A 21,512-nucleotide genomic window follows, 5' to 3' on the forward strand; every position below is an offset into this window, starting at 1 on the left:
ACAAGACAAATTCTGCCAAGTTTCACTTAGCTATGTGATGGGCTAGTGATGCAAGGGTTGGCTCCACACTCCATGGTTGCTTTCAGGAGCCTCTTGAACCCAGAACCACCGATAATACACCCAAGGATGATCCAGGCAAATGAGAATGAGGAAACACAGAGTCAGCAAGAGGTTGGTGCAAAGCGTTAAGGTGCTTTTATTTAAAACAACAGTATTCCAAAATGCTTTAAGTACTAGTCAATAAATAATCAAATAAAATAACATGAAACATGGAGGTTAAAATCCAATAAATACACCAATAAAAATTGTTAAAAGGTAAAAGCATGATCTTCATCATCAATAGCTGACTAGTAGTGATAGACGCTAAGATCACAGGATTACACATAGCCCAAAGCTAACCTTTCTTTGGCAAGAGATGTAGAAAATACCATAGATAAAACATAACTTACTATAACAGAGGTCAATTTAAATCATGAACATGGGAAAGTAAAGTATGCTCAGAATGAAATGCAAAGGTAACTCTGGTCAATTCAATACTAAGTATTTTTTTCATAATAATAAAGTCCTGTTGAACAACACAGGCTGGACGTGTCACAGTTTCAAACTAAAAGTACTACCCAATATAAATATGTGCTGTTGTACTTACCTGAATTTAAACGTAAGTCTCTGATCAGTTGACAGCTTCACTTATAAAAACACATATAATAAAAGTCCATATGAATGCTCAGTATGTGAAAAAACGCATCAATAAATTCTCTTAAACTATATCCTTAACTGATAAATTGTTATGGAAAACTGCAAAGCTTTTAAGTGTGATTTTAATTTTTCCCACTGTGAACATCTGATTCTGCATTCTATATTTTGAAAACATTATTTAAAAGTACATTTCCATATACTATTTAAATGAGCATTTGAAATGTCATCTTAACTAACCTGCAGAATTGAACTGTATCTTGTCTTCTGGTATTGACCCTCTCCCTATGCCAGTTGGACTAACAATGACAAGTTCTTCTGTAAACAAGTAAGCAGCATGTCTAGAAAACCACGGAACCAAGAACTGACAGCCCAAAAGCTCTTCTTCAGCCTGTGAAAAGAAAGAGAATTAACAACAATTTCTCTCTTTTGGGAAATTTTAATAAATAACCATATAGGTAAAACAAACTAAGCAAATATTAGCAAAGTCGATACTTTACATGTAACATCTGGCTGATATAATTATTGGCTACATTAACTTCAGTGTCTCATTTCATTTACGAAACTGTTCTTAAAATCACCTAGACATTAATAAGTTTAATAAATAATGGCTCATTTAAAGAATGAAATATTTGTCAAAATATTTGCCTAGCCTTAGTACTAAAATAGTAAACATAAATTATAATTACACAAAAGAAATATGTAAACAAAAAAACAAACAAAAAGCAAGACAAGTTAACTCAGTTACAAATTGGTTAGTAATAATGTCTCTGCATTAAATAATGAGGTTTTGGTTACAGTTTAAGCAAATGACAGTGTAAGAGTTATTAACTCATTGGCCTGGGATAAGGAAAGCAACAACAACTGTGATGGACTGTACAGTATGCAACTGATGTCAAACAACTCCTACTTATATTAGAACTACTCCAGTCTAACACTGCTTCAGAGGTCCAATGATCACTTTCAAGTGGTGAAAATTGTGTAGTTCAATTGTCAGTCTTCTCTCCCTAATTACTGCAGTATTGTACTAATGCATAAATTGATAGATCGATGGACAGACAAAAACTAAACTTTATTCAATAAAATAACAAAAGAATACAGAACATTAATGCATTTACCAGAATCACAATCAAAATAAGAAATGCAATTCTAATAATACAAATAAAAATTTTTCAAATTAATTTCATAAACCCCAGTTCCAACTGCAACACATATTATTAAATACAATTAAAAACAGTTTAATGCATCATCAATAGTGTTGATCATTGAATTTCGCCAAAGCATTTTTCACTGTGAATTTGCTGCATTCGCCCTTGTTCAGCATATTATTTAACTTTTTTCCCCAGCATCCCATAATGCTTTGTGAGGCCAGCGGGACATCCACTGGATCTGTAACAGCCAAAATTTTGATGGGATCAAACCCCTGAGTATTACATGACAGACTGGTTACAAAGCTTGCCCATCTCTCACTATGATCTTTCTTCTTTTATCTCATGAAGGCAAGGTTGTGCAATAGTTCGCACTATGAAGAGCACACGATTGAACTCACAGTTAGTATCGCTAGTCTACTGGCTGACACACTGCAAGAAACTCAGGGTCAGCAGAGAAAACTCATGCAGATGTAACAGAACATGCAGACTTTATGGAAACCAAATGGTGCTAAGGCAGCTGGTGAACTAGTATTGCATCAGTATTCATACTAGTTTTTTACATTTTCCATAAAATAAAAACAGATGTTACAAAATGTAAAGCCATAAAGGCACATTAATACTGTGTGTGTAGCTGGTGAACTCAAATTATGGCATTTAACAGATAAGTAAATAATGCAGGTTCTCAAATTTTATTTTTATGAAACATAGCATAAATAATGTGTTACCAGCATAAATAATGTGTTACCTCTGCTTGTTGTCAAATGTGCAGGTCGATCTTTGAGTGCCACATCAGTATAAGAGGAGGAGGTGTGTGCCTTGTGCATACTTAATTAGCCTACTCTGCCCTTTCTTATATTGCTCCTCTTTGTTACAAGAACTAGCCAGTAGTTGATATGGAGATGCCAAGCACTTGCAGCAATGCACTACCTCTCTACGCACTCCTTGAATAGTAACCAGACATACAGGTTCTTTGGTATGATGAAAGTCAATAATCCGTTCTTTGTTTTTGCGGATGTTAACTTACAGACAATTCTTTCTTCACCAAGAAACAAAGTTCTATACCTGACTAATAAACTCAGCCTCATCACCTTTATCAATACTCCCCATAAGTACACAAATCATAATCATCAGAAAATGTCTGCAAATCACTTGGCCTGGTGTCATATCTATAGTCTGAGGTAAATAGAGTTAAGAGAAAAAGAGACAGGATTGTTCCTTGTGGTGCTTCAGTTTTGCTCACATTCATAATATCGACAGAGCTCTTGGGCCTTACAAACTGTGATCTACCAGGCAGACAGCCCATTACCCATGACACCATAGTCTCATTCACCTGCATGTCTCTAAACTTACCTCTAAATAATGATGACTGGATAGTACTGAATGCACTGAAGAAATCAAAAAAACCAGTCCTCACAGTGCTGCCAACTTTGTCCAGGTGAGAGTAAGCCTTACAAAGGAGACAGGTAATTGCATCTATCACTCCAATCTTTGTCCAATAGGGTAACTATAGTGCGTTTAGAGCAGGAGTCTCCAACCTTCCCAAGAGAGAGCTACTTTTACACAATAAAAATGGCCAAGAGCTACTCATGTTTTCTAACGTTTATTCTCATAGCTTATTTCAACACAAACAAACTGAATAAGTTTGTTTTGCCTGAACATTTACAAAATGTTGGTGTCCACAACTCACATTTTGCATTAAAACATCACAAAAAATATTTAGTTCACCTGCAAGTGCATTTTGTATGTCTGTATGCATTTTCTAGTGTATCTCACACTACTGAATTAAAACATGAATGCTGTCAAAACAAAACAATGCAATTACAAAAACACAGATATTACTTATTCATTTGCCATTTTGTTACATGTCACTGTTTCACTTCACAAGAGTATTCACATATCCAGTTGCAAGTGTGATGTGTTTTTAAGTTAGTCATATGACTGGCACTGAGGTGTATTGTGGAGTGTAGCCACTTAGGGATTTAGATTTAAATTTGCTTGAACATTACGGTTGAATTTGCGACTTCTCTCATTTCGCTATCTCTATATATAATCTTCATTTGGATCTTGATTTTTGTTTGTCCGCGAATGAATTAGAAGAAGCACTAGATGGCAGTAGAGACACAGCTAAAACATAGGCATTGCATTAAGAATCTCCACCAGGCTTATACTGCTGAAGACTGTAGTACTCCAGTCATACCTCAAAACACAGACATTCAAACTAAACAAATTGTTGTGCTTTAAATTAACTAAATAGATCATCATATAGAACTTGATCTTTTTTTGTCCGCGATTTCCACGTATGAGTAGACCGCCTTCCAGTTTAGTACGTTGTTGTTACTCACGGATGTCAACAATGTGCCGGAATAACGAAAGGGGTGGTGGACAGTGTTAAGCTGGTTAGCTCCTGAGGCCTGGTTAGAGAATGAGATTGCTGAAGATAAAAGGTACGTGCCTACGTAACATATGAATGAAAGAAAGACAGTGGGTAAAATGAATGGCAACGTAACAGCACGTTCCGGTAATTATTATTATTACGTTGTAGCCGGCGAGTGCTGCGCATCTCACAGTTGTACCGTAGCTTGCTCACATGTCAGTGAAGTGATCCCTATTTATGCTTTAAACAGTCTGGATACCTATGTGTCCCCCTTTTATAACAATTGCTCCTTGTATATTGCCTTACTCTTTGGATTGCCACAAAGCAACCTGCGAGATTAGAGAAAGGTTGAGAAGACATCATGAGCGGAAACGATAGAGTCGTGAAAACGAGACAGACTGTGAACGGACAGAAGCAGAAATGCTCCTACACCACCGCATAATTACAATTCGGACAGTGATTCCGAGTAGGCCGTTCCTATCGAATCAATGTCCAAGGGTAATTTTGTTTCCCTTATAAAAAATCATAATGCTGTGCGACGAAGGGCCCAGTTCACGACTGGCAGCCACATTTAAACAGGGAGCCCTTCACAGACAACTTTAACACGCGCAACATAGTTGGGCGCACATGGCTAGTGTATAATAGTTCGCTTGTGGTACCAATTTATTAGCGTGAATCTGAGTGAGACGCAGCAGGCACAGGGGAGTGGGGTTGAGCCCTTCTCACTCATGCTGCAGCCTTGGGGCATGTATCTTACCCCCGCTTAGCTAGCGAACGAGACAATTGAATTCAACTTTGTTTGATATTTAAAATAAAATGTTACTTAGGTCCTGATGAGTTTGAGTCCAGATATTCTCTTAAGTGTATGCCATACTGAAAATACAGCTTGCAATTCAGATTGTGGATCGTGATTTTGTGTTAAAAGGATCGTGATATGATTTTTTGGAAAGATCGCCCATCCCTAATTTGACTAATCAAGTTTTCAAATTTATGTAGGATTCATTAACCCTTCGGCGAGCTACTTAGGAAGGGGTTGCGAGCGATGTGTTTGCGACCCCTGGTCTAGGGTATCTATCGCAAGAGGACTTGTACTCCAGGACCAGCCTCTCAAAGGTTCACCCTAACGATATACTCTTGGATATGTTTTTTTCAACTGTTAGCAGTATATACAGTAATCCCTCGCTATATCAGCGCTTCGACTTTCGCGGTTTCACTCTATCGCGGATTTTAAATGTAAGCACATCTAAATATATATATCACAGATTTTTCGCTGGTTAGCGGATTTCTGCAGACAGTGGGTCTTTTAATATATGCTACACGCTTCCTCAGTTTGTTTGCCCTGTTGATTTCATACAAGGGACACTATTGGCGGATGGCTTAGAAGCTACCCAATCAGAGCATGTATTACATATTAACTAAAACTCCTCAATGCTATAAGATATGCATCCGCGCGGAGCTTGATTGTTTGCTTGTCTCTGCCTCTCTCTCACCCTCTCTGACATTCTCTGCGCCTGATGGAGGAGCTGTTTGCTTAAAAGATACTGACGCTCCTCTAAAAAAATGCCGCTTTATTGTGGTGCTTGGCATATTTAAAAGCACAAAAGCACACGTATTGATTTTTTGATTGTTGCTTTAATCTCACTCTCTCTCTCTCTGACGTTCTCTGCGCCTGACGGAGGAGATGTGAGCAGAGGGGCTGTTTGCACAGAGGAGGGGCTGTTTTGCTTAGAAGATACTAACGCTCCTCTAAAAAATGCAGCGGCAAACTTAAAAGCACAAGTATTGATTTTTTGATTGTTTGCTTTTCTTTGCGAGCGCTCTCTCTCTCTCCCTCTGAAATTCTCTGCTCCTGAAGAGAAGATCAATTTGCATTCTTTTAATTGTGAGAAAGAACTGTCGTCTCTGTCTTGTCATGGAGGACAGTTTAAACTTTTGACTAAAGGGTGTTATTTCATGTCTAGAGGGCTTTAATAATGTTAACAGTGTGGGAGAGTTTATAAGGGCTTAAAATATATAAAAATAACTACACAAACATATGGTTTCTACTTGCGATTTTTTGTCAATCGCGGGGTTTCTGAACATAACCCCCGCGATCGAGGAGGGATTACTGTAAATCTCTTATTCATCAAATAAAAAGAAAAAAGCTTACATATTACAATTTTATTGCACAGCTACATGAAAAGTGTATTTCTACATATACAGTACATCTACAAATATACTGCAAGGCATTTTCTTTAACATAGCTGTTAACTGTTATGTGAAAAAATAACAAATACAATAGGAAAAAGGGTGAATAATACCTTTGCATGTCTATACCATTAAATGAGCAAGACAGAGCATGCTATGTCACCATACAGTATTTTAAACTGTGAGTTCAAGTACTGAGTATTTCTCATTCAGTAAATCTAGTATTCTTTCTGGGATATTACAATACTACAAGTTTTTTGTTCGATAGCAATATGAGTGAAATTTAATGATAATAGACTTCTGCTGTTTTTCCTTCTTTTGATATATGTTAATGAGGAACTGTATATCACTACCAGTGTGAGCCGTTTCTATATCTTACAGCATCCTTGGATAAAGATATGAGGAAAACAAGCTCCTTGGGTGGCCAAGTACCTGTATATCAAAGGCAGTGCGAGGATACATGGAGAAGTTGAATAAAATCCAATAACCTGGGTTGGTGGCTCCTATTGAGCCCTGGACGTGGACCCTGGTTTTTGGTCAACTTGGGGAGCCAGGGTTAATAGAGTGACAGATAAGTTGTGCCATAGAATTCTGAATTTGTGAGTTTATCACAGAATATGCACTCTGTCCATGGCGTGTAGAAGTGGGCCACCTCCGGATCTTTACAATATGTAGTTTTTACTCTTGTTTTTCTTCCGTATTATTTATTGTGTTTTCATTGGTGCTGAACTGAAACATATTAATTACTGTAAGCAAATTCATATTTACCTTGGCTGTAACGTGTACTTGCTATTAAAATGTTAATCAATTTTAGAGGAGAAAGAGATGCAAGAATAAAGCAATCTGTTTGAAGATAATAATTAAGTTATTATTTGTTAATTTTTAATTGATGTTGTGAGCAGTGGGTACTACTAAAGCAAAATAGTAACTTAAGTTCACACTACAGAAAAGGATTTCTGAACTGGTAAGTATATATTAGTTAGCAGTAGTAGCTCTTCACAACCCACCAATCTCTTCACTTAATACTAGAATTACCAGAGCCTACGAAAAAACTTGTAGATCCGGCCCACCTTAAATCCATTCGCACATCTCCGTCAGCTTCTTTTGTCCTGTAAATGTGTTGAAAAAGACAAGCAGCAAGCTGCCTGCTATTCCATCTCCCCACCGTCACAGAATGTGCACAAAGTTCTCCCAGCTCTTGCCTTGATTGATCATCTGAGAGTGTAGTGCTGGAGTTTTAGAGTGTAAATAATAGATCGTTACAGTATTTGGAACACATGCATTTCATGCGTGTTCCGTTTCTACAATAATCTGTGTAAACTCATTGTTAAAACAGAAATGTTTTTTATATTTTAGAAGCCAATGACAAAATGTTGGCATAAACTATACAGGATGGTCCAGATCTAATTATGCAGATCCAGATCGTCTGGATGAGTATGATTTATGCGGGAACGATTCCAGTTCGGCGCGAAGACCTTCATGTTGTCAGTTCACACACTTCTCGGTGGTCCGGGATTTTTTGGTGATTTTCTATGTAATAAACTTAATAAGTTATAGCGTAATGAAAATTGCATAATTAGATCTGGACCACCCTATAAAATGTGTGAAGCCTGAAGTCCAAAGATCAAATAAACACTTTCACAAAAGGTTCAAGGATAAGACAACAGCTTCTGGGCATAGTGGTAAGATTTGCTGACTTGTAATTAAGAGTCCCCGGTTCGATCCCGACTGCCTCCTGTATTTGTCGTTTTCAGTAGTAAGCTGCTCTTATTGTTAATACTATACAGTACACATATACATTTGGTTTGCGTCTATAACAGACAGTGTACATTTTTAGGACTTGTAAAAGTTACATTTTTTTTTCCCACTTTTATTCTCTCAGTCACAATCGCGATACATACTACCGCCCTAGGTATCTGACGCTGTTAGTTTTTATTTGAAACTGGGAGTAACTGTAGATGTGAGTAGTGTTTTGAGGCAATGGAACTGGAAATTCTCCGATATGGAGGGATGAAAGTTGACATACAAACGCTGGTGAATCTGCCTTCTTCGTATCTCACCATCACTTGATTTTTTTTTTTTTTTTTAATTCAGTTTTATTGAATGTTCCTGCTCACGCTGAATTAGTATGCACCTTATGGTCTATGATGTCAAAAAAAAAAACAAAAAAAAAACAAGAGACATAGGTATATACGATAGTTGGAATTATTCATTTTATGACCTGTATAGTACATTTCAGAAAACATTGTGGAACGGATGCAACATTATTCATATTTATTTGTTTCCCCGATCTTGCCAGTCCCCACATGTTGCTGTATTTTATGTTTCTTTTGTACTCCAGGACATGTCGAGGAAAGAATAGTACAGAGAGGTCAGTTCAGCTCTATATGCAATCATCAAATTAAAATATTAACAGTTCACACACACGCAAGGGCTGTCCTTCCTACATTTACAACATGTGTACCTGTTGTAATGCGCACACTTCTCTCTATGCTGTGGTTTCTATAATAAACCACAGAAAGACCCAGAAAGAGACAATATATGTGACATTTTGAAGAAATCATTTCATGACCTGAATAGTACCAATCAGAAAACATCGCACTAATGCAATATTATTTGAAAATGAACAGCATCAGATCGGGTGTGAATTTATACTGGCGCTGTTAGTTACAGTCAGATCAGGAGGGGCGGGGGGGTTAGAGCATGATCGTGATTTGAGAGAATAAAACTGAAAAAGCTGATTTTTACAAGTACAATAAATTTTTACCCAATGTCCCATGTATTTGTCTCTTTTTTTTCTACGTGCACCAGAAGGCATGAGCTTATTCAGTGCGACCAGGAACACGCAGGAGGCCAGCTTGACCTGGCGGCGATCAACGTACATGGAAGGAACAGTGTAGTAAAGTAAGACATCATTGATTGATAAATATGGACTATAGCCAAGGATGCTAAGCCTCTGTATATTTAAATATATTCTTGGAGACCAAAACAATATTTAGGTCTGAGATATATCTAAGACAATGTACGTTGTTCAAGCCAATAATTAATAAGTCTCTTGAAGTGCTAGGATGTAAGGATACATGGGTCATTTATATGGCACTAAAGTGGTTAAAGGGCTATAGTGAGTAATGGGGTGTGCACATGTTATTCATACAGCATATTTGTGGTTAAGGTCTGTGTGTATGTTGTATATCTGTGTGTATTTTTTATATCTGTGTGTGTGTTAAAGCTTAAGGTAAGAGAGCTGAACAATCTTGTAACAAACTTGTGTAAGTCGAGGGTAATACCACAATAATACAAATAAAAAGCTTCCTAGCAGGTTATATATCCAAACTGTGGGATGGCACTGAGTGTACACATACACAAAACATGTTATATGGTTAAGGCCTTAAAATATGCATTCATTTTTCTTTTTGATTTGAAGTTTTCAGACCCCTTCAGTGAGAAGGCATGACATTGACTCAAGCAAAGACCTATAAATTCAAGGGATGACAACGATGATGGACAGAAGAACCCATCTATTAAAAGACACAGATTTTTACAAGGAAGTGACTTTAATCCAATCATGAGAAGGTGTAGCATTTCCCTTAAAACTCTCTATACCATCCTGAAATCTCTCAGATATTCACTGGATGCTCACTGAATTCCCTGGTGATTCTTTCTGGGCACCCTCTCTGAGATTCTCACAGGGATGGAGAAATATGCAAAATCACCCCCTGAGAGCTAAAAACTTATCTATTATTAACTATCACGTGAACAGCTGAACCCGACAAACTCTTCTCTTTGTCAAGCTGAAAGCTTAGATCCAGTTTGCCAAGGTAAACAGTAAGCCATTCTAAGGCTGAGAAGTAGCCTTCAAGAAGGCAACCTCAGCACCTGCATTCTTGTTGATGGCACAGCAAAGGGCATAACAGCATAAAGCAGGCTGAGGAAGCAACAGTGCAGCACTGACGAGGATCATGCAGCAAAGAGAAAGAGTCTATTCAATGCAAGAAGAATTTTTCACTTGAACATGCAGCAATTACAAAGTAACAATTCCAGACAACATGGGACATCATCCAAAAAGACTTTGTATTATAAAACTATTTATCTGTGTCAAAACAAAGTACAACTCTAAATACCAGTAAACAGCCAGCCAATATGTTATGTTTATCTGTCTGCATTCAGTCTTATTTGTCAACATATACATGCAGTTATACAGTATTTCCATAATCTTTGTGTTTATCAATAATTTGCATTTTTCTGTTTCTTAAAATGAGTGTGACTCAGTTACCTTGATATAAGTATAAAGGCTGTAGACCCACCTACAACAACAGTGAAAGGTAAGGTAAATAAATTAGGTGGCTTGCGGATAGTACGGATAATTACGGATAGTGAGAAAGGGAAAACTGATAATTAACCAAGTCAAAAATTTCTTTTTCAAATCCCGCATTACTACAGCATCCTCCTAGATGATTATTAATGTCAGCAAACTGAACACCAGGGAAGAACAAGAAGAAAACATGTAAACTGCATTCCAGATGACTGGCCATGTAATTCAAAACAAGGCGTTGAAACTATTAAGATTTTTAAGCACTGCAATACTGTATTAACAATGAACTTCACAGATATGTCTTATTAAGCCCTGATTAAAATCATGTTTAATTTTGCTGCAAACCTTTAAAGAATATCCCCAATTCACTTAACACAGATTATCTAAATATAGTTTATTTTACAAGACTGTTAACAAGAATATTAATAGGCCACAAACATCCTAGCAATTCCTAATTTTGCTATGAAATACCAAGGGTTACTTACACATAAATAGGAGCACTGTGGCAGAGTGTTTTGCACCACTTCCCACACTGCCTAAATTCTGTGTTCATATTTGAAAAAAACATCTTTGCAGAATATGTATATGTTTCTCTGAGTCCTTCCCACAAAGCAAAATCATGCCAGGTAATCATAACATGATAAATTTAATTTGTTTATTACTATACACTTAAATAAGAAGTTCATGTAATAATTTCCCCTTTAACAGCATTGCCCAGCATGATGCATGATTCTGCATGATTAACAAGCTGATGCTGGCAATAGTCTCCCATGACTCTGCATTGGATTAACCAGTTCTGACGTGTATATTTAAAGCAGACAGTTTGAACCAGATAGAGGAGAGCAAAATCCAAAGTCTTGTCCAATATTTGTTGGCCGGCTGAGAGTGAGAATTTAACTATTTTAGATATATTTTTATTTTTTTTTATAGAAATTATAAATATTACATATACAGATAGATGAGCAGTGCCTATAAAAAGTACTCACCCAGTTAGAACTTTTCATATTTTATTATTACACCATCCTGAATCTCACTGAATTTTATTTAGCTTTTTTGATATGATCAACAGAAAAAAAGACTCTTTAGACAAACTGAAAACAGATTTCTGCAAAGGGGCCTAAATTAATTACAAATAATAAAACAGAACATAATGGGTTGAGTTAATTACACACTCTCTTCAAGTCAATAGTTTGTAGATGTAGCTATGCGAGCAATCACATCCTTGAGTCTGTGTGGATATGTCTCCATTAGGTCTGGAAATCTGAAAACTGCAAATCCAGTCAACAATTCCTATGTTGTATGTTCTTATTTTGACAGTAATCATTTCTGTTGATCAGTTTTAAAAAAAAAAAATTAAATCCACTGTGATTCACAATGTACTTTAACATGAGTTTTTGATCAAATCAAGCCACCTTACTCTGCACCCCAAGCAAATGGAAGAAACAGAAAAACAAAGGATTAAGGAGAATAGGAACACAACTTGGACCACTGGCCAAGCCAAGTTCTATGCAAATAAACATCAGCTTGCCATTTCTCTAAACTGGAGCCAGATGATCCGTACCACCTAAAATTCAATGAGGATTAGATTAAATAACATTTTTCATATTTATAAAGGGAAAGAATCAGGAGATTTCTAGCTAGAGCCCAAGATTAGTTGTACAGTGACTGTACGAACACAAAATAACCTCTACAGGATAAAAGGAAGGGTAGAGAGAGTAGAGGGACTCAGGTGAGGAAATGTATGAGGAAAAAGGAAAATATTAACAGGCAGATCAGAGGAAAGGCATTACAGACATTAGTCCAGCTAGAAAACTATCTAAAAACACAATTAAGACTAACAGCTTTCAGTGAATAATTTGAAGTAAAAAACTCAAAATGTAAAGGAAAACTCGGAAATAACACAGTAACCACAAATGGATAGAAGCTGATGCAAACCAACATGTAGCTGGAACATGCACAGTATAAAGCTCTTCTGTTAATCTACTTGAAGTCAAGGTCAAACGAATATAGTCGCTCTGCTTCTGGATTGCACCATTGTTGAACAATATGCTATAGTGAGATTTCTTTGCACAAGGGGGTTAAAACTGCTGAAATTCACTGAAAGCCTAATATTTCCATATTTTTAATTTACAAAAATAATAATTTTACATATGACGCTACTATAAAAAGAAAGTTATGTATGACTTCAGGTCAAAAAACAGGAAAATAAATTCAACTATGAAGGCTGAGAGGTGTAGCAGATAGTGGGAACTGCCCCATTTGTTAGACTTTAGTGGCCAACCAGACCTGTTAAGACTGTAGACTTAACAGAGATAGAGACATCCAGCTCTACCAGTACCTTCTTACATTCCAAAATAACTGGCTGAACTCTTTATATCAGGACCAGCATTTAGTGTAAATTAGAGGTGCACTGACATCTTTGCAGAGAAGTTTTCAGGATTGGAGGTGCAGTGGTAGCACCGCTGCTTTGCAGTAAGGAAACTGTGGGTTCATTTCTTGGGTTCTATCTGCATGGACAGCACTTTCAGTAGTAAGCAAAGAGATATATAAATGTAAAGAATTATTATTAATATTATTGTTAAATGGATTGTAGTTAGAACAGAGACCTATAATTCAATGAATGACAATTTTGACGGATAGGATAACTTGCCTATTTGCATGCCATGATTTTGTAAGCGGAGGGAACTTAATCCAACCATGAAAGATTGCACCTTCAGTGAAAAACTAGATGCATCCATCTCAATGGATTCTCTGGATAGAGTTATTGATCTTTTAGGTAAACTGTGAGGCCACGCTAAACAGTGTTCTCCCTAGCGTCTTTTAGCCAGGCAATCCGCCTGGCTAATTTAGTTGAGTGCCCGGCTGCCACCTTGCATGACATTGTAAGATGACAGACACAGATCTAATGATTGATTGGTTATGTGGAGAAAGAAAAAAAGGAAAGGAATTGGGGTTTTGGTATGTCAGACAGAGACAGCACGCATGCAATAAAGAAAGCCTGCTCAGAAGAACATCCATTTAATCCTATGTTAGTGTCTCCGACCACCAGATCGCGAACCCAACATTTACACAATATTTAAGTTAAACCTGTGTGATACCCATTCATACATTCTTTTTTTTGGAGCCTCGTCACACCTGCCATAAAGTTCTCTACAATGAACGTACACCTGGGGACCCCTTACTGCGAGGGAGCAGCATTACTGCCACACTACCATGCATGTTTAATACATGCTTTAATGCATTTCATCATGAAAATGATATCAAGTATTTATCTTAGCATTGTAAATGTTCAGAGAGCAGGAATATCATCAAGTGAATACATTCTGTGCAGCGATCCCTCCCAGTGCCTCCTCAGTGCAAGAGGAAGTCCGTTTAAGACGCGCGCAATAATTAACAACTCGGTCAGGGTACACTTAACACAGCATTTAATGTACTACATTACCTTATGATGGCGTTTAAGAAAATCTAGTAAATTAAACATTGATTTTAAGATCAAGTTTAGTTTATGACATTCTACTTTAATGACAAATAAACTATGAGAATAAAGTCGACATGTTGACTTTATTCTCGTCATAAATGTCGAGATTAAAGTGGAAATAACGAGAATAAAGTCAACATATCGACTTTATTTTCGACATATAATTTTTTTTTTCTTCACTGTGCCTGTATTTTTTTTTTTCTTCACCGTGACCCTAATACACTTCTGTAGTTTTGTTAAAGTAATCCATTTGCCATTCCTTTTTGTTCATATCTTGCCCTGCAGTAGTGCAAGTGTGCACTGAATATCCAACAGGCTCTCACTTTCCCACTCAAAAGTTTTCATAGGTACTTTTAATTTTTTCCAAACGTTTTACCAACATGAGCAAAAAAAGTGTTCAGAAAACAACACTGCTCAGTTATTTCAGAAAAGAGATGCCACAAACTAATGAAGGTGCAGTGTCAACTTCTCATGTGGCAATTTCAGACAAAGACATTGCAGAAGCTGGTCTTTCTGGGGAAATGTCTTCAGCACACACTCTGCCAATCGATAAATCTAAGCGTCCCTTATCCGGCATAAACAAACAATGGTTTAAAGATTTTGATTGGCTAATGGTCAATGAAAATGGTAGGTGGTGCTCATTATGCATGAAATATTCAAACAAACATCCCCCAAGGAGGGAGTTACCTTGGGTAAACGTGCCATGCACAAGAATTCGAAAAGAAGGCAAAAAATGAGTTGCCACATACAACGTTGTTTGAAAAGCTGTTGGGCCACTGTAAAGAAATGGGTTGTTCCTTTTTCCAACATCTCAATGTTGGTAAAAATGCACATTACACCTCTGAAAGAATAATGCAAGAGCGGCTAGATATCTTAGCATCAGAAATAATATCTAATATACACGCTGAAAATTTTTTCAGTATTCTATGTGATGAAACCACAGACATCTCAGTTACAAAACAATTAATTATTTACATTACATATGTTTGCCAGGTCACTAAAGAGGTTAGAATTAGTTTTGTATCAACCTACAATATGATTGATGGCAAAGCGGAGACTATAACCAACCACGAGAATGGACACTCTAAGCTTGAAAACTGCTAATCTAGTTGGACTAGGGTCAGATGGAGCGGCTGCTATGTTTGGAAAATAGAAAGGTATGTAACAACTGCTTAAAGATAAAACATCTGGACTCTTGGTCAATTGCCACTGTGTAAACCACCGATTGGCCCTTGCAAATGCCCAAGCAGCAGCTGCTGTACCTTATTTAATAAAACTGAATGACATCATAAGCCAGCTGTTCTGCTTCTTCCAAAACTCTTCAGTTAGAATGGCTGGTTTAAAGGAAATTCAAAATATTCTGAACATTTTCCAGATTAAGCTGAAAATGGCCAGTGACACTAGATGGCTGTCTCGTGACTTTGCAGTACAGTCACTACGACAGTGTATGATGAGTGTCATAGCTGCACTGGAAAGAGAGGCTACTGAACGAAATGACATCACAGCTGAAGGAATAAGCAGATGTATGAAAACATACAATTTTTATTCCTCTTTGATGATGCTTTCAGACGTATTACCTTTGCTGTCCAACTTATCTAAGGCTTGGAAAAGGCAAGATGTCAATTTTACTGAAATTGAGCCAATTTTGGTCGACCATCATAGAGTTGAAAGACACTCCTGGGTGAGATTTTCAAAGCCTTCATCATTGTCTGGCAGAAGAATGGTCAGATCTCCACATTGTTTATACACAGAGTGATGTAATGTCATTCAAAACTGCAATATATGATAAATACCTAGAGACAGTTGTCAAGCACCTATATGCAAGATTCCCTGACATGTCAATTATTTCCAGCTTTTCAAACGTTTTCAATGCAGAAACTCACGATTCAAACAAGTCTGCTGAAATTCTTTTCGATCATTACTCCAAAAATGGTAACCCTCGAATTTTAAAATATGAAAGTAGCAGGCAAGAATGGACAGTTGCGTCAAAAATGATCAGAAGTCAATTATACAAAGACTTCAGTCCAAAACAGATTTTACTAAAAATGGCAACGACATCAGAGCTCAAAGAGTCGTTTCCAAATTTAGCTAGACTAGCTCATATTGGGCTAGTGATCCTAGTAAGCACAGCTGAATGTGAAAGGGGGTTTTCTGCCCTTAAAATGATCAAGACATGTTTGAGAAATTACATGAAACAAAGCACACTAAATAATCTCATGCTGATCTCCTTGGAGGGCCCAGATCCTGGAGAATTTGATTATGGAAATGCTGCAGACAACTAGGCCTCTAGGAAGAAAAGAATAAATATTTAACTGAAGACACCTTATGGATATGCAAGTTGGCTTTGAAGAACATTTTTACATTTTTCTTCATTAAGTTTCCCATACTTTTTTTCATTGTTTACACTTTTCTTCCAGACAGCGACAATACTTGTGCCTCTTGGATTGTCATAACAATAGTTATTTAAAATTTTTGTTAGGGTTGCAGGATCCTGAATTGGATACTTCTTAAATTTAATAAAAATATTCTGGCACAAGTGTCAAACCTTAAATAAGGAAGTCATATTGAGCTTTGGAAAATAATGAATAATAATTAAACTAATAAAAAGAGTGCAAATTTCCCCGTCCTGCCCCACCCGGCTACTTTTTCATGCCACCCGACTGGAAAAAATTTCTGGGGAGAACTCTGCACTTAGCTCACTAATCCTCCAGGACCAGTTTTTTTCTCACCTTGTTTTAAGCATTACCATAAAAAGACATCTACTCGGGCCTGAGCTGCAAAATCTAACTACCACAACAGTTCCTTGACCTACCTACTTTTTTAATCTGTTAAAAAGTGATGGCCCTGTGCTACAACCATCTGAACACATTTCCCTGAAGCTGAAGCATAGAATCTTGAGGTCCTGTCCTTCAAGGCATCTGCAAAAGCTGCTTTTCTCTTTTGTTCTATCGTAAATATATGATAGCATATCCAGCAGAACCTGGGGCGAATTTTTGACATGGAAACCCCAATTTTTTTTTTCTCCACTAGAGTTTAGTTTTCATTTCACCGCTGACCATTTGACCCTTAGTATAATTGTTTATTTGTTTACTGTTCTTCTTTGTCTCCTTTTAAAACACTGACTACTATTTGTAAAGCACCTAGAATTATACTCTGTATTGGAAGGTCTCTGAGTCTTTATTTCAGTTCCACTCCATGAAATTGTGTGTTGGACTCCCTGTATAACAGTACCTCTATAGCATGAGAGAGAATAAACTCTTCATTCAAGTTGCCCCATCCTACCAGACAGGACTCTAGCATGGTGGTATGGATAAATACAACATGATTCCTAGCATAGTTGAAGGTCTTTCCTTCAACTTGATTAGCTTCTCTTAGAAGGTAGGAATGGACAATGCCTTTCAAAATGAAGCAGAACATTTCAGTCATCTTTCTTCTGTTTAGTACCAGAAACCTTGACTTAGGAAGCTTTAAAGCTGTCTCTGTCCAAGTCACTCTCCCTGAAGAATCCAAGTATGAATTGACACCCAGTAGAGTTTTTCCCATCAAGTCATCCATAAAAGCTCTAATGAGAGCTAATAGGTACCTAACTTGGTCAGGGGTCCTCTACATTAAGCTTTTGTTGTTCTGACCAGAAATAGCACACCCAGTGATAACCCCCTTCACAGAGATGCAGTGGCCCAAATCCTGTTCCCTTGAAGTGTACTTACACAGATGTAGTAGAGATGGTGGTCAACATCCTCCTTAGAGTTAGCACTATGCTGCACTATGCTTCAGCCTAGATGGTTACCTGGTGAACCTCAAAATATTACTGATGAGTTTTACAGCTTCCTGGTCTTCCTTCAGCAATGCCCTTTGTGCCATTCTGTTCTGTGCACGGTATTAATCTATCTTCTTTCTAAAATCGGATCATATTTCTGTGAATACCTCTTGTTTTTTCTCTCCTGCTGCCTTATACTGGCACCTCAAAAGGCAAAGTTGCCACCTTAGCTGTCTGATCTTGGTCACTCTGTGCATGATAATGTAAAGAGATCCTATAGCTTTGTCTTCTCCTCCGCTCACAAGGTGAAAATAATTGCTGTCATTTTTAGGGAGCCTTTGTATTGCAGTGCCCCTTGACACTGCCTTAAGAATCCCCTCAAGAATGTTGTCAAATTGGAGCCACTACTCTTGTTTTCTAGCAAGGAGACCATGATGCGGTTATACAGTTACATTGTTTTGAGCTTGTGACAGTGGCAAATTTATTTTTCTCATTCATTTTTATTTAGTTGGAGAGCATTTTCTTTTGGGGAGCTGGATTTATTAGTTTAGGTCTTCTCAAATGCATGTATTTGATTAGTGACTCCACATTAGTCTATTACTAGTGTAAATGTGTGCAAGTGAATCCATGATGGATTCTAGCAACATACAGCCTTCCAAATGATGCTATTGGGATAGGATTCAGCCCTTAAGACCTAGAACCAAGGCAAAAGAATTCCAAAATGTAATTAGTTAGGTAGGTGTGTGTATGTGCCACAAAACAGAATGGTATCCAATCCAGAGATAATTTAAACTTGTAGACACAGTATATGAAATATAATTCAGTGTCTTGTCATTCTGTGCTGAAGAAAGCAAGGGAAGAAATATCATTCTGTAATACCTGCTAGTGACTGCTTTTATAAAGGGTTTGCATCAGCAGGTTTTCTTATCCGTGGTGACTTAAAACATTTGAGATGTAAAGGTGGAGACATTTTGTTCCCCCCCCCCCGAAATGAAGCACAGGTAGGTGAAGTGACTTGCTCATGGTCACACAGTGTCAGTAGTGGGAGTTGAGTCAACATCCTCATGGTATGAAGTCTTAACTACTACGCCACTGTATTACTGAATTATATATATATATATATATATATATATATATATATATATATATATATACACACACACACACACACACACACACACACACACACACAGTGGTACCTCAGTATACGTCCTTAATCCGTTCCAGGTCCTTGGACTTGTACCAAACAGGACGTATACCAAACTAATTTTTCCCATAAGAAATAATGGGAAAATGATTAATTTATTCCCATGAAAAAAAATCCTATTGCTATTGCTATTGGCATATTGATGGGGTTGTATAAAATAATTTAAACACTGCTTAATACTAAAATACATAAATACAAAAGCAATTAGATGAAAAAAATGAAAATTTTACCTCGCTTTACTTTTTAATAACGTCCATTTTTCACAATCGTAGATACCGTCATTCACGGCAAACAGTATGCAACAGCCACGTCCCAGATACGCATGCCACCTTCATACTTTTCAACAATCAATTCAAATTTACGTGAAAAAACACAAAATCACGTTGTGACGATGCGGGTTTGCTGTATGCTCCCATCTGCTGTCGGGGAGCCCTTGAACCCTACACCGTCGGTAATGTGCCTGACTGCCAAGCTCATCGGTAACAACAAAGCAAGGGGGTGGTGAAAAAGTGCAAAGTGCTTTTATAAAACAATCAACAAAACAAGGTGTTCAAATTAAAGTGCACTGTCCAAAATTCCAATAAAAAATCCAGAAAAATCAGAAGTGAAACGTGGAGGTTAAAAACAATAGAAAAAAGTCTTCTTAAAAATAACAAGGTTAAAATACAGCAGGAAGCATTCTTTAAAAAAAAAAACAAAAAAAAACAAGAAGAAGCCCGGTGCCTTTTTACCTGGCGGACCCCTGCTTCCCAACAGGGGAGTCACCCTATTTGCAGCTGACCTTAACTCTGCCTACTTCAGCTACTTCAAATGCGCACACGGGCGCTCTCTCTCGCTCTCAACCTCCTGTCCATTCTCTCTTTTTCTTCCCCTTCTAGCCGACTCGCGCTTCTATTTATCAAGATAAGCAGCCCCAGGAACAATCACAAATGCGGATGGTCTCTCACCTGTGCACTTTGGTGAGAAACGTCCACATCGCAAATCGCCATGAGCACCTTCAGCCACATAACCACCACGCCCCTCACCAAGCCGTGAGCGCAGTGATTATTTATTTTAAAGCTGGCCTTTGACAGGAGCTGTGAGCACGCTATACCACACACATGAAAATTCACAGAGAGTTATAGCACGGGTTGTTCACTGAATGCTAGCAACTGGCGCACTGACGTTCGAGGGGAGTCGTGGCTTTGTCTCGAGACAGGTAAACAGGGGTAGCACGCGAGTCGTATTCCAAACAAAGGTCATATACCAAGCAAAATTTTTCGTGTCCAAACAGGACATATACCAAGATGGACTTATTCCAAAGCAGAGGTATACCGAGGTACCACTGTGTGTGTGTGTGTGTATATTATATTATATTATATTATATTATATTATATTATATTATATATATATATATATATACACACACACACAATTTTTTTTTTACCTGAAATGCAGGATTGTACTTGGTAACTTCCACCGGTATTTCATCTGACAAGTGATAACCTTCATCCTTTATTGTCACAAGGCAATAATAACCCACTCTGGGAGTGCCATCTGGATGCCATGTTACTGCCAAAATAATAAGACCATCCCTGTGAAGAAATGAAATAAATTGAAATTGAAATAAACTGATATTGAAATAATGGATAGAATTACAATTTTTGTAAGACAAAGTTTTTTTAACCTTTTAGTTTAGCAAAACCTAGAACAATTATTAAAGTGGAAGAATTTACTATCTATTATAAAGTATCATAAATGTGATATGATCACCACCTATGGAAAACATTTTTTTAAATGTTAATTTAAAAAAAAAAAAAGTTTAGAATACATTTTAATGATACATACTATACAAGTTTGTTTAATTAGTTAAAACTGCATTATAACTTTGAAGAGTGGTGAGGTCAAATAAAATATGTTTTGTCTTTAAAGTTTTTAATTTAAAGTTTTTGACATTAGAACAGAGTAGCAAGCAAGGACCTGCTCTTGGTGCCGGGTAAGGTCCTTGCTAGGGTCGTCCTAAATAGGATCCATGACCACTTGCTCACCTACCAGCAACGGGAACAGTCTGGTTTTACACCTAAGAAATCTCCCCTTGACTGCATCCTGGCACTGAGGGTTCTCATGGAGCACAAACACGAATATGAGCAGAATTTCTTTGCAGTCTTTGTCGATTTTCGCAAAGCGTTCAACTCAGCTGATCGAGCTGCCCTGTGGGACATCCTGAGGGTTTGTGGGATCCCCTCGAGGTTGCTGGATATCATGGCCACCCTGTACACTGGTACTGTGAGTACGGTGAAGAGTGGAAGCAGGACTTCTGGGTTTTTCCCAGTTCATTCTGGGGTTCATCAGGGGACGTGTTCTTACTCCTACT

The 21,512-nt window shown here is 37.4% G+C and overlaps 1 protein-coding gene across 1 annotated transcript in view; it reads right to left on the minus strand.

The window, feature by feature from the left end:
• Positions 1 to 21,512, minus strand: part of nup133 (nucleoporin 133) — a 185,862-nt gene that overhangs the window by 95,786 nt on the left and 68,564 nt on the right. The window contains exons 9-10 of the mRNA XM_039748252.1: positions 20,586 to 20,733; positions 934 to 1,084 (exon numbers count right to left, since the gene is read on the minus strand). Of these exons, the coding sequence (XP_039604186.1) occupies positions 934 to 1,084; positions 20,586 to 20,733 (299 nt within the window). The remainder of the gene's footprint in view (positions 1 to 933; positions 1,085 to 20,585; positions 20,734 to 21,512) is intronic.

The sequence above is a fragment of the Polypterus senegalus genome, chromosome 3, assembly GCF_016835505.1.
Source record: "Polypterus senegalus isolate Bchr_013 chromosome 3, ASM1683550v1, whole genome shotgun sequence".
Classification (NCBI taxonomy): Eukaryota; Metazoa; Chordata; class Cladistia; order Polypteriformes; family Polypteridae; genus Polypterus; species Polypterus senegalus.